At 41.0% G+C, this 13,585-nt stretch overlaps 1 protein-coding gene across 2 annotated transcripts in view; it reads left to right on the plus strand.

Annotated features, from left to right (window-relative positions):
• CDC42BPB (CDC42 binding protein kinase beta) overlaps positions 1–13,585 on the plus strand; it is a 94,186-nt gene extending 80,601 nt beyond the window's left edge. For both annotated transcript variants that reach the window (XM_032188912.1, XM_032188913.1), the window contains 9 exons: positions 101–163; positions 3,678–4,274; positions 7,408–7,505; positions 7,608–7,692; positions 7,835–7,955; positions 8,045–8,162; positions 9,297–9,405; positions 9,498–9,568; positions 11,832–13,585. In XM_032188912.1, the coding sequence (XP_032044803.1) occupies positions 101–163; positions 3,678–4,274; positions 7,408–7,505; positions 7,608–7,692; positions 7,835–7,955; positions 8,045–8,162; positions 9,297–9,405; positions 9,498–9,568; positions 11,832–11,963 (1,394 nt within the window). In that variant the 3' untranslated portion in view covers positions 11,964–13,585. The remainder of the gene's footprint in view (positions 1–100; positions 164–3,677; positions 4,275–7,407; positions 7,506–7,607; positions 7,693–7,834; positions 7,956–8,044; positions 8,163–9,296; positions 9,406–9,497; positions 9,569–11,831) is intronic.

Below are 13,585 nucleotides of genomic sequence, written 5' to 3' on the forward strand. Positions count from 1 at the left end.
TCCATAAATGTTTCCAGCTGTTCAAACAAAGCAGGCTACTTTAAAGATACGATTAAATATAGCTGAATTAATAGCCTTTTTCCCCCTTTTCCTCATTTAGATCGAGATAGAATAGCAATTGGTTCAGAAGAAGGACTGTATGTGATAGAGGTGACCCGTGACGGTAAGTTAGGCCGTAATGCATGCAGTAATTATATACAGAATAATGAGCTCCATAACTTTTAGTGCTGTTTTAATATAGGTTACACAACAGCCCTTCAAGTACGGTAAGTATTAAGCACTGAGTTAATTGATGAGAATCAAAAGTGAATGTGAGATATAAACACTAATTTGGTCATTATCATTATATTCAGTTGACTGGCTGAAATTAAAGGGACAGGTTAGCGGGCATATTGACACGTTCTCACCTTAACTGTGTTTCCACAGCAGGTAGTGAAATGCTTCAATAATCGGAGCACACAGCAGCAGTTGATGGACAGTGAATTATCAGTCACTTACTAAATAGAATTTGAATCGAGTGAGGGAAATTTGGTGTGGAAACTTGTCCTAATGTGCACCATCAGACAGTTCAAACTGACATAAGTAGAAGCTAAACAGTTAGTGCAAGCAACACAAGAGAGTTTAAGACATTGGCCATTACGAGATGTTATCCGTGCCCATGGAAGGGGGTTGAAAGTAGATGATCTTTAAGGTCCCTTCCAACCCAAACCATTCTATGATTCATTAAGGCCACTGTGTGTCATCTATTTCTTCCAGCTGTTAGAAATTTGACAACTACTCACATTGTTTCTGACCAGTGATGGCCGAAGTAGATTCCTTGCATGTCTTTCCATGATCCTTTTTGTTCCCTGAGCCCATGCTTCTTGCTGAACCTGCTCTTTTCCTTCCTGTTCTTAATAGACTGCCCTCTACTTTAGGAAGAAACGGTATCACTTTTAGCCTGTTTTATCTGAATGCTTGCTATGTCCGCTCCAGAAATTCACACAGATGTGTTCCAGGTGCCACAGTGAAGTGAATGCTGCTTTAGTCACTGATCAACACAGGCTTACACCCCCAACACTGAATTATCAAGAATCATGGATAGGGAATAAGGGAAGCATTCTTCCCTTTAGCCTAATTGTACTTGCACAAACACAGATAACTGGGAGACATGCCTTGGTATGGTGGGGAAAGCCAAAAGGGCTACTAGCAAATGAGCCTGGGGATGGGTAGAAGTTAATCCACATAAAATGTTATTTCAGATGTGGAAAAGTAAAGAAGGTCTGGTTAATTTTGCAGTGCATTTTCTTAACAAAACAAGATACTCAGTGACTTCTTACTGCAGGATAAAACAAACAATTTGAGTCAAACTGAATATATAGAACATATTTGTAACAAGCAATGCAGATTTAAATCAGTCTACTGCTACAAATATTCTTCCAGGTTACCATTGGAAATATTTATTTATTTCTCTTTGCTTTCAAAAGCAGCCAAACATACCTTGTGATATCCATACTTTAATGCAATTACTGACGCAGTCTAAATTCAGATAGTACTCTAAATCCTTGCTTTTAGTGGTATAAGAACTTAACAGCCTTGGCTAACTGGTAGGATTGTCTCTAACAAAATACCTAATGCTTTCTTCACCTATATTTATAGCCTCTGAGCTTAGGTTCTTCTGTTGTCTTTAACCTTCTGGGAGTTAATGATGGTGAGGTCACTGATACAGATTTGTAAAATGAGAACTTTCACAGTCATTTTTCCAGAGCTGCAAACTCCTGAAATATCCCTTTGACTGTTTTTAGTCATTGCCTTTCAAATCCCCAAAAACATAGTTCTTTATGTTTTGATTTGATGGAAGAATGTGATTTCCCTTTTTCAATGCAATTTAGTTTGGTTTGCAGTCATGTGAAAACTTGCACTTCAGTGTAAAACACAGCAGTGAATATGGGCTTCTAAAGTCTTACTTGACTTTCAAAATAAAATGAACTAAAAAAAAAAAAGCCAGAGATGTGGTTTTGAGGCAAAAAGCAAACTGTTATTGCTTCCTCTTGCTTAGAATAACCCATTGCCTAATTCTAGGAGAAACTGCTTTGCACATGGAGACAACAGATACTTGAAATTCTTTTTAGCAGTAATAAATGCCATTCCTTTGAGTAAATTTCCAGTGGTCACCATTCTGTAAATACTTAGATATAAACATGACTTAAGATGCAAGTAATTCCAGAGATTCCAGTATAGCTTCTTGCACAGAAGAAAAGTATACATTTAATTTGAAAGGTCATTTCATAAAGAAACAATTATCTGCATCACCATGCCGTATGTAAATATGAAAATGAGTTACTGATTTTGGTTTTAAGTTAAAAGCTGTTTTCCATGAGTTTTCTGTGGCCAGTTCCTGTGTGTAATGACATTTTTATAAATAGTAATATCTTCGTCCGGTTATAGCAATTGAAATTTTCAGTGTTAATTAACTGCCAGCTGCTCATATCGAAGGTCTTTGGTCAGGATATCATTTAGCTTTTGACAAATAATCTAAACTGTAAGTTGGAGTTTGAACTAGGGAAAAAGAACTTTCTCCATGGCAAAGTTCCAGCAGTGGGTTATTTCACAGAGCATTTCTTCAGACGTATCATCTGTTTGTGCAAGTGTGGGGGGAAGCCACACAGCATGAGGATTTGTAATCTAAACAGCCAAAGTCTTGCTGTAAATTTACAGCAATTCTGTAATTCGGCTAGGCCACTTGACTAATACTGGGAAAAAAATGCAAATAGTTTCCAATTGATATTTATTTTTTATTACCGTTCACAAAGATTTTGAATTCATTCGGCTAACAGAAAAGTGAAAGTGATACTTTGATATAATTGACTTAGGCATGTTATGTACTATGCTTCCTAGTTTGGGATTGTTTCTGTTCTGTTTGTACCCCATGAAATGCTCACTGCTTTCTTCAATATGATGATAGACCTGCTATCCCAAAAGCAGAACAAGTTGTACCTAACCCTGTTAGGTGCTACTGACCCAATCTTAAATTCTGCAAACAGTGAAAACTCCCCAGCTTCCATAGGTAACCTAACCAGTCTCAACTGGGAGAAAGCTTTTCCTAGTGTCTATCCTAAACCTTTCTTGCTACAGTTTAAGGCCATTCCTGCTTGTCCTTTCTGCAGCACACGCAGCATTTTTTGCCTTTCCCTATAGGTAGTTAACACGGATAACTGTATGGCTTTGTATTTGGAAGAGGCGTTTGCCAACACTACAGTGTTCTGTATCCCAAGTTCTCAGCGTTAAATACTTCATATTTCTTCTGTTTGCGTTCTGCTAATTTAGTTTTACTCCCTAATTTACTCAAGATAATGATGTTTTTCCTGAATGTGGAACCAGTTCCAGAAGATGTCCTGTCTTGCAATGAGTAGATAGTACAGATATAAGAAAATTTCAGGAAAAATATATTTTAAGCAGCCTTTTCCTGCAAAGTGTTACTGAGACTGTATATCAATAAAGAGTTACAGGAACACTCTGGTTCAATATTAGTTCTGAGAATTAACAACAGAGCATCAAATGTGTGTAATAAGTGCTCTTTCTTATCTGTTCTTGTCTCTGTTCAGATTTATTTTCAGACGTGGGTATGTAATGGTGCAGTATTTCCAGGCCTGATAGTTCTATTGTTTTACTTACAGTAGCTGTCGTTTCCTTTGCAGTGATAGTCCGAGCTGCTGACTGCAAGAAGGTGTACCAGATAGAGCTCGCTCCCAAAGAGAAGATCATCATCCTCATCTGTGGTCGGAACCATCACGTTCACCTCTACCCCTGGGCCTCTCTGGACGGATCAGAAGGAAACTTTGACATCAAGCTTGCGGAAACTAAAGGCTGCCAACTGATCACAACTGGAACACTAAAGAAGAGTTCTGCAACTTGTTTGTTTGTGGCTATCAAGCGACAGGTTTTTTGCTATGAAATTCACAGAACTAAACCTTTCCACAAAAAATTCAGTGAAATTCAGGCTCCGGGAACTGTACAGTGGATGGCAGTGTTCAAGGACAAGCTCTGTGTTGGCTACCTGTCTGGGTTCTCTCTGTTGACCATCCAGGGAGATGGACAATCTATAAACCTGGTAAATCCTAATGACCCCTCGCTTATGTTCCTCTCACAGCAGTCTTTTGATGCCCTTTGTGCTGTGGAGCTCAGTAATGAGGAATACCTGCTTTGCTTCAGCCATATGGGAGTATACGTCGATTCGCAAGGTCGAAGGTCACGCATGCAGGAACTAATGTGGCCTGCAACTCCTGTTGCCTGTAGTATGTATATGTTTTTCTGTTGCCATATCCCTGTTGCCGCTTTACTTGTCTAAAAATAATCAGCATGTATTCTATTTTGCTTTGGTTTGTCTTCAAATATCTACAGTTGAAGTTGTGATGAGTTAACAGGATACGTATCCTGATGGTAGCTTTGGACTTGGCAGTCTCTTGGGCTGAGATCCTGGAAGCTGCAAGAAAATGAGCTCTGTCTTGGTACAGGACACAGAAGAACTAATAATGGAACGCAAAATAACTTCTGCAGAGAATAGTCCTGGTTGCAGGGCAGTGTAAGACTGCTGCTTCTGTGAAATTCTGTCACGGTTTTTGCTCTAGAAAGCAGAAATGTCTGGTTGTCTTTAGGACGTCTTCTGTGTCCTGTATTCAAAGCACAATAGGAAGCTGGAGATCAAATGTGACTGCGACTCTAAACGTTCATAAGGATAACAAAACAGGAGGTGAAAATACTGCTTGTGGCAGCTGGTTGCAATTTTCTCTTTTTTTGTTGTATTTTGAGGGGGAGAATTTCCAAAAATAATACAGGCAGGTGAAGGGTGATTTTTCATGTGCTCTGTTCTTTTCAGGAGCGTTGGTTTATCAGCCGGTGAGGACAGCAGCACACGTGGAACATTTTTCAGTAGTCAGAGGCAGTTCATGATAAAACCCAGCTTTCTGTTTGGAGCTCAAATAATAATTAAAGTGGTTTGGGATGATTGAAGGCAAGAAATATCATTTTGTTTAAATACTACACAGAGCAATTAGGTGTTCATTGGCTTGATTAGGTCAGGTCCAAATAGCAGTTTGTTTAATTTTAATTGTCTTGAACTGAAATTGTTTGCTTGCTTTACTCAGACCTAGTTCTCTACAGAAGTCTGAAGCGAAGGCCCAAGGAAGCAATGCAGTTGCAGATTTACTTTAAAACACCATTAGCCAAAGCTAATGTTTCCTTTTCCTTTATCAGCTTTACAGTTTATTGTATTTCAGCAGACTAGCCGTGCTAGTTAATTGTTTTGTCTGCTATTATTAGAAGCTGGTCTTTCTGTAACTATTTTATAGCATTCTTGTACCGCACGGTCCCAAGTGGCATTGGCCTAGGTTGTTCTTTTTAATAGAAATAGCAACGTTGTCCACTGCCAAAGGAAACTGGATTATTTCCCTTTTCTTCAGCCTTGTCCTTCCTCAGTCCTGGTGTCTGTCACTAGTGATGGTGACTTTTTAATCACAGAGTGGCTCGGGTTGGAAAGGGCCTTACGGATCATCTAACTCCAAACCCCTGCTGTGGGCAGGGATGCCACGCACTAAATCAGATTGGCCAAGGCCCCATCCAGCCTGGCCTTGAACACCTCCAGGGATGGGGCATCCATAGTTTCACTGGGCAACCTGTGCCAGGGCCTCACCACCCTTACAGTGGACAACAGGAAGAAATTCTTCAATCTAAATCTCCCCTCTTTTAGTTTAAGACCACTCCCCCTTGTCCTATCATTATCTACCCAAGTAAAGAGTTCTTTTCAGTCTTTTTTTTTATAATCCCCCTTTAAATACTGAAAGGTCTGAGGTCTCCCCAGAGCCTTCTCTTCTCCAGGCTGAACAGCCCCAGCTCTCTCAGCCTGGAGAGGAGAGGTGCTCCAGCCCCCTGGTCATCTCTGTAGCCCTCCTCTGGACTTGCTCTAACAGCTCCACATCTTCCTTGCGCTAAAAGCGCAATAACAAATATAAATAATACAAATAAGAAGTAATAACATTTTTATTTTAAACTCTCCCATCAGCTCATCAAAGTGGCGGTTGTTCTGTCCTTGCTGCAGCTTCTGCTGTAGGAAGAGGACCGTGTTGTAAAGAGATTTTAGGCTATGCTGGAGAACTTGGCTCTAGGGTATTCAGCCACATGTAAGGGGAGGCCGAGGTCTGTGTTAGCCCAGTCTGCTCCATGATTTTGGGCAGCCAGCTAAATGTGCTGGGTTTAGGCACATGTTGTCAGCTGGAGGGTGGTGCAGCACAAATGCTCAGCTCAGGTCTGGAAGCTGCAGCAGAGCCGAGCCCGGTGCGGGCAGGAGGTGCCAGGTCCTGCAGGGAACCAGCTGAGGTCTGACCAAGCTCACCAGCAACTGGCTGCCTGCTGGCCTTGGCTGTGAGCAGGCCGGGCAAATGTTTCCATCTGCTGCTCTGCAGTCTCCTTTTTTTTGGATATCCAAGCCAGCCATTGCCCCATATAGCAAGCAGCTGACCCTATGTCCCTTCTGGGATACATATATGTGAGAGCTGTCCAAAGACTTCTGTGAATGAGTTTTAAAAGCAGCACTAAAACATCATTTCAGTTCTTGTAAGGAGATTCTCAGATGCACTGAGTGTCCTATTTGGGTTATTTTCCCTTTGTTTATTGAAGCAGCTCTTGGTACATCTCTTCTCTACTAAGTCCCATAAATTTCTAGTAACTGTTCTTTATATCAGGACACAGTCATTACATGAGCAAAAGCATTTGATATGAAGCTGTAGGGATCTCTGCTTTTCGTTTGACCTAAAGTAAACTTGTCTGCGGATGCCTTTTATGCTTAAAAAAAAAAAAAAAAAAAAGAAAAAGAAATGGATTGTGAGCTTTAAGCATTGTGACATTTTTGTTAACCTGATGAAAGCGACTCATACATGAATATCTAAAACTAGATAATTGTTAGCAAAAGAGGAAGGAAGTTCAGAATAGAACTGCATCAGGACTTCATGACCCACCTCCCAGATGGTGACCCTCTTTTCCCCTGTGCACAGCAGATGTACAGTGAGTTTGTGGCTTCCGAAATGAAGTAATCTGCTTCTATAGAAAAGCCAGCCTCAGTCCTACCACGTAACAAATTTATATGCATCTGAAAACGTCAGATGGCTTTCGGCAATTTCATGAAATCATAATTTGAAGATTAAAAATACTGCAAGGGTCAAACTTAAATCTTCCTGTGATGCTGGCAATTGGCGTTAGCAAAGCTGTTGTTGCAAAAATATCTGTTTGAAAGCGGGCCTGAGAAAAACAGTGATGTTTTACAATGTAGCTCACAAATAGAGGAAACTTTTGACTGTTAAAATTTGTGCAAATAGGTGTCAGGTATGGACTTCTGAAACCACATTAGGGTTTTCTGTTTGTTTTTAATCTGTGCAGGTTGCAATTCCTCATATGTAACAGTGTATAGCGAGTACGGTGTTGATGTATTTGATGTTAACACTATGGAATGGGTTCAGACTATTGGACTGCGAAGGGTAAGTACTTTTCTGTGAACACAGAACTTAATTCCAAATGAGATGGTTCTTGGCAGTGTATGCTAGGCTGGAGATAATTTTCTTTCTCCTTCCTCAAAACAGATCAGGCCATTAAACATGGACGGCACTCTGAACCTCCTGAACTGCGAGCCACCGAGACTTATATATTTCAAGAACAAGTCTGCAGGTGAGTACTGAGCAAGGGGAGAAGTGAAAGAATCCATCTGCCTGGATAATTTTAAGCAATGTCACCTTTGCATGAGATGAAACTTGGATACTTCTGGATCAACATGACTCTAAGTATATAAAATTGCTTTGTGCTATTACAGCTGGAGCTGTTCTCAGTGTACCAGAAACGTCTGACAACAGCAAAAAGCAAATGCTTCGAACCAGGAGCAAGAGAAGATTTGTATTTAAGGTTCCCGAGGAAGAGCGATTACAACAGAGGCGGTAGGAATTTAGTCTGTGTGTAACAGGTTGTACGTGATGGCATGCAAAGATCGGGACTGCTAATAGTAAAAATCACTCTGCTCTTTTAGGGAAATGCTTAGAGACCCTGAGCTAAGGTCAAAGATGATTTCTAACCCAACGAATTTCAACCACGTGGCACATATGGGACCAGGAGATGGAATGCAGGTTCTCATGGATCTCCCACTGGTAATGCACATTTGAAGGGGAGGGAGACGTATGTGTGTTTGTAATTGCTCAGGAATACATGCAAACATGAGCTGTGTAGGGTTCAAGTATCAATCTACGTACCAAATTCTTCTAATCGTTTTGAAAAATGTAACCCTTCCTTATGTATCCTTTAGATGTTTCTAAGTCCTGTGCAGAGAAATGCTATTAGCTAACTTAAGAATGAGACACTGAAAGAAACAGAGATCACTGCCAGGAACTTATTAGCCGTTTTATAAATAATCAGTCTCTCCTCCTTCCTTTTGCTTGTTTGTCATCTTAAAATAACAGAGTGAGTTTCCTTCCCTCTCATCCCCTTGGCATTCTGGTCTGTTATCACCTCCAACAGGCTTTGAGCACATCTTTCACGAGCCCTGTCCCTGTTGGTACCCTTCTCCAGAGTCACCATTCCTCACTGCAAGGCTTCTCTCTGCTTTCTTCCTCTTCCTGTCCCTCCTCCGCTTCCTTAGCGAGGGTAGGAGTAGCTGCACACAGTTAGGAACTGCACGGTGTGCTTGTGGCACTTGGACAATTCTGGAAGAAAAACAAGGAGGGGGGTGAATGCTTTGGAAGACAACCAAAACACGTGTAAGCCGTGGCATTTTACAGCATTACTTTTTGGTTTGCATTTAACAAATAGAGCATTTTGTGAGCTATTTGAGAGTGAAATCCACAAGAGGAAGGTGCAAAGGTACGCTTTTACGCTGTGTACCTTTCATTTTATAGCTGCTAGTCGGGCTTTTTCTTGTCCTTCTCGGCTGGCTCTGATGAGGATAATGCATTCATCTTTCAGCAGGAGGAGGAAGGAAAGCAGAGCTGTTGGCACGGTCACTGCCCCTTCATACCAGGGTTTGCTGGCTGACAGGTTCCAGTGGCTCCTGTCTCCAGCAGGTGGGAGGAGTGTCCGGTGGCTGCTGCAGGGCTTAGTTCTTTCTCTGTCTTTCTCAGGGTTTGTGTCTGTTTCTGAGAATATGTGGATGTAGTCAAGTAAGTTCAGAGTTTTTTCTGCCAATACTGGGTTGTGATAGCATCAAAAGCACAGAGTTTTTATCAGTAACAGCCCCTCGTTGGATAGCTGTGGTTGTTGGCTAACAAGGTGTTTCATTTCATCTGTAGAGTGTCTTACCCGCTGCACAGGATGAAAAACCATGCCCATCTACAGCCAACCTCTCACGGCAGCAGCAGCAACAGAGAAGCAAAACCTATATTTCTTGGCCCTCATCAAGTAAGGCTGGGAGCAATCTTGTCAGCTCTAAGCCGTAATTGATGGCTTCAGCAGGAGATGTAAAACTGCCATTTTTGCTCCTTTCTCTGCAGGTGGCAGCGATGTGGGAGGAGCGATGCCTTCCCGAAGCATGTCCGATCCCGACCAGGAGTTTGACAAAGAGGTAACATAGCTTTTATTAAATGGAGACTGACAATATCCTGTTGCTGTAGATTTTCTTCTCCCAATAAATTAAATAGCTCAGAAAGTACTTCATGAAGACTGTGTTCTTTATGGAGATATATTCCCTCTGCAAATGTTTTCTCCAGCATGTAATAGCTGATTGTATGCTAGATAAGCCAGCACTAAAGCAAAGCTGTGAAAAGATCTTTTTATGGTGATATTTTAAGAAGTATTGTGTCCTGGATTAAGCTTTGTAGACAAGGCAATTTTGACTAATTGATAAAATGTCCTCGAAGCTCCTAGAAATGTTCTCTGGGCTATTAGCATAGAATAGGAAAGTAATACCACTTGTTAAATGGTTTTCTGTGCTCCCTTAAGGAAGACTTTTTGTCTTGTAACTTGAGAAGGAATAATATTTTAAAATATTATGTAATCTGTTTTTAGCAAGTGTGAAAGCGTGCGCTGGTTGGCAGTCGGCAGCCTGAAGATGTTCTGGCTGCACAAAGCTGGTGTCCCTAAATCTGGATGATGTTTTTTCCCCTTGATTTATCGTGGGTATAGCTTCTTGTAAGCTTTGTTCAAGTACTGTCTGCGCAAGATAAGTGTTAGGAAGTAGCACTGGCAAACTCCTGGATCAAGATCCTCTTTTTTTTTTAGCGCCCTGTATAACGTTCTGAATTTTGAAGTGTGGTGACTTAGCCTTTTCCTGACACCAGACCTTTACAGAATGCCTTCGTACATCCCAAGTCACAGTGTTTGCCCAGACCTCTGAGCCACTCTGACTTCCTTTGTCAGAGCATTAAAAGCCCACTTGTCACCATTAAAGCAAGCATGTTAAAATGGGAATGTCTGAATATGGGCATTTTTAAAACTGTCTTGATTTTCAAAGGTGCTTATGACAGACTCTCCCAGTTGATTTTGTTGTTCTGTGGCATCCTTCCCAAAGTCTGTTACGTTTTGAAATCTAATCGCTGTTTGTAGGCACCAGCAGTGGTAGATGGAAAGGGTTTTTTTTACAATGTTTTTGGTAAACGTTAGAATTCCTTGGGACATCTTAAATTTCAAAAATAGTAGTTTGTAGCCTGGAGGGTCTGATGCCACCTTCTAGTTCATACTGCTTTTCCCAATGGTTTGTGACTTGGTCACAGCATGAGCAGGTTTGTGTTAAGATAATCTCGTTATAAATGGTCTTACTATTGCTTGAGGCATGCAAAACCTTGTAAGCAGCATTCTTGTAGGATGTTACCTTTCGGTATATTTGCTGTATATATGTTTCCTTTTTTAAAAATAACTTGCTGTAGTGGTACCGGTTTTTCCTGTGCATAAGCTGTGAATTTGTTCACTGCTCAGTGTTGTAACTCCTCAAAATAGTGGGAAACTTGCCAGCCATGTTGTTGAAGTGAGACCAGTGTGTGAAGGCAAATATCCAACATCCAATCTAATGCTGGGAAAATAACTGTGGATAGAGTGCCTTTATTAGTTATTGACGTAGGGCAGCTCCAGTAAGTATATTCTGTTTCTGGATCTGATATTTGGCAGCCTTCACTCTTTTGTCAGGCACTTCACATGCTTGCCTTTGTTGCTGGTACTGTTTTGTAAACAGTTTGTGTGCTTGCTTCCTTCCTTCTCACCAAGCTGAAGATGATTTGACTGTAATTGTTTACACATTTATATGGGCAGACAAATGTACTCCTTTGCTATAAAAATCTCTTGGAAAAAAAAAAATCAGGCTGGTAAACGCAAACTAACAATGCACAGATGGATGCGTTCTGTCAGGGAAGTTTTCACAGAGTCACAGACTTGTAGGGGTTGGACGGGACCTCGAGAGATCATCGGGTCCAACCCCTCTGCCAAAGCAGGTTCCCTGGAGCAGGCTGCCCAGGTAGGCGTCCAGACGGGCCTTGAATATCTCCAGAGGAGACTCCACAACCTCCCTGGGCGGCCTGTCCCAGTGCTCCGTCACCCTCACCGTGAAGAAGTTCTTTCGCATGTTTTGCAGTGGCTGAAGTAGAGGAGCCTGGGATTTAACAATTTCCACATGCTCTGCCATAATTCGTGTTAGGTCAGGAGGTCACCTTCAAGACTGCACTGAGGCCCGTTGAAGATAATGAAAGTATTTGCATTAGCATTTAGCTACGAAATGAATCTAATGTGTGCTGCTTTGTAGGCCTTGCTCTCCCTAATTTTTCGAGTGCCTTGAAAGCTTTTGAGCGTAAGGAATTGTTTTTTAAGAAGTGTAATTTTTTAATGTTTCTCGTTAACAGCCTGATTCAGACTCCACCAAACACTCTACTCCATCCAACAGCTCAAATCCAAGTGGTCCCCCAAGTCCCAACTCTCCTCATAGGAATCAGCTGACGTTAGATGGACTGGACCAGTCGACCTGTGACGCGTAACACTACAGCTCTCGCCGTTCCGGCTTCGACCATCTACTACTCCACGGAGCATTCAAGAGCAGGGCAAAGCTGTCTCAGATGCTAGTGCCAAGACTGACACTGAATCTCTAGTGTTGTACAAGAATAATTATATATCCAGATTGTAGATACAAACTATTGAAATGAAGAAAGTTCTTTACTAAATAGCGATCAAGCTTTTTATGCGGAATTGTTCACTGTTACGGTTGATTCCTTTCTGCACAGCTGTGACACAGTTGTATTGCATAGGAGCATTTAAGGCCACCAGTAAATAGTCTTATTCTTATGCTGAAGAAGAAATAGAGAGATACTGATAATGTTGCTACAATATCAGGAATATTATTTTTCTATAGAATGATGTAATGTCTCATTAGCAGGAAATCCTTTTAGACACAGTTTGGACCTCTGAATAGGAAATGCGAGCAGGTCTAGTTACATCCTCAGAAAAATACACTTTTCCCTTTTTCCCATAACAGCTGGTTTCGTAAATCTTAAGGAGAATGCTAGGAAGCTGTAGGTTGTTCCCAACGTCGGTAAGAATCACCAGGAAGTCCAATAAAAGTTGGTTATAGCTTTGTGGCCTTTTAATTCATTTAGCCATTACATATTCAGCTGCATAACAGTCTTTCTACCTTTCTACCGACTTTTTAGTCTTGTACATAGGACTACTACCAGTTATCTTTTACCCATACCCTGCTTTTTAGTCCTCATCAGTCAGCCGTTAGTCAAGGCTTTTAAAATATTGGTAATTACTGCTGTGAAGAAACTTTTACTCCTAGTTCCTGCCTATCTCCTCCTGAGAAGTTTTCTCCTGAATTTTTTGGTGTAAGGACGCACTACATTGTTTAGCTAGCAAGCCTTCTTGCGGACACACTGCCCTTGAAGTCTGCTTGACCTAAGGGACTCTGTCACACTAAAACGTCGGTCTGTTCATTGGTTACCAAAGTGGAATGTGAAGGATGTGTAACTGGGGGTGCTGCTTTTCTCATTAATTGTATCCTCACCTGCATGAAGACCCCATGATTATTAATCAAGTATTGATCATGTAGAAAAATGCACAACACACTCCTGTATATTTTGCTATGGCCCACGTGCAGTGGTGATGTTTTGCGTGTATATTTAATCTCATGCTTCCATGTATTATACATTTAGTAATCAAAGGTTTGTGACCATGTTTCATTAAAAGCTTGTAATTAATTCAGTGGCTGGCATATCCAGTTTGTCATTGTCACACTAGTGTGCCTTCTGTGCCAATTTTATGACAGTTGGATGTCACTTATTTAAAATTTGGTTTAAATGGGCTAATGATATACCAATGGCTAATGTTCTTTTCTGAAACACTGTATAGGACGTGCACTTATCTTTAGTTTAAACTGAGTGTTCTAGTCAACATTTAATCCTGTTACGTTAAGTGTTCGACAGTACTTGCTCTTTTTCTCAGATTATTGATAAAGGGGCTCAGTTAGAGCTGGACACTACTGCTTTGGGGGTTTTCTGGTTTTTACTTTTTTAATGTAAGTCTAAGTCTTTGTAATTATTGAATTGTGAGAACATTTTTGAACAATTTACCTGTCAATAAAGCAGAAGAGGGAGGTTTTAAAGTT

This window comes from Aythya fuligula, chromosome 5, assembly GCF_009819795.1.
Source record: "Aythya fuligula isolate bAytFul2 chromosome 5, bAytFul2.pri, whole genome shotgun sequence".
Taxonomy (NCBI): domain Eukaryota; kingdom Metazoa; phylum Chordata; class Aves; order Anseriformes; family Anatidae; genus Aythya; species Aythya fuligula.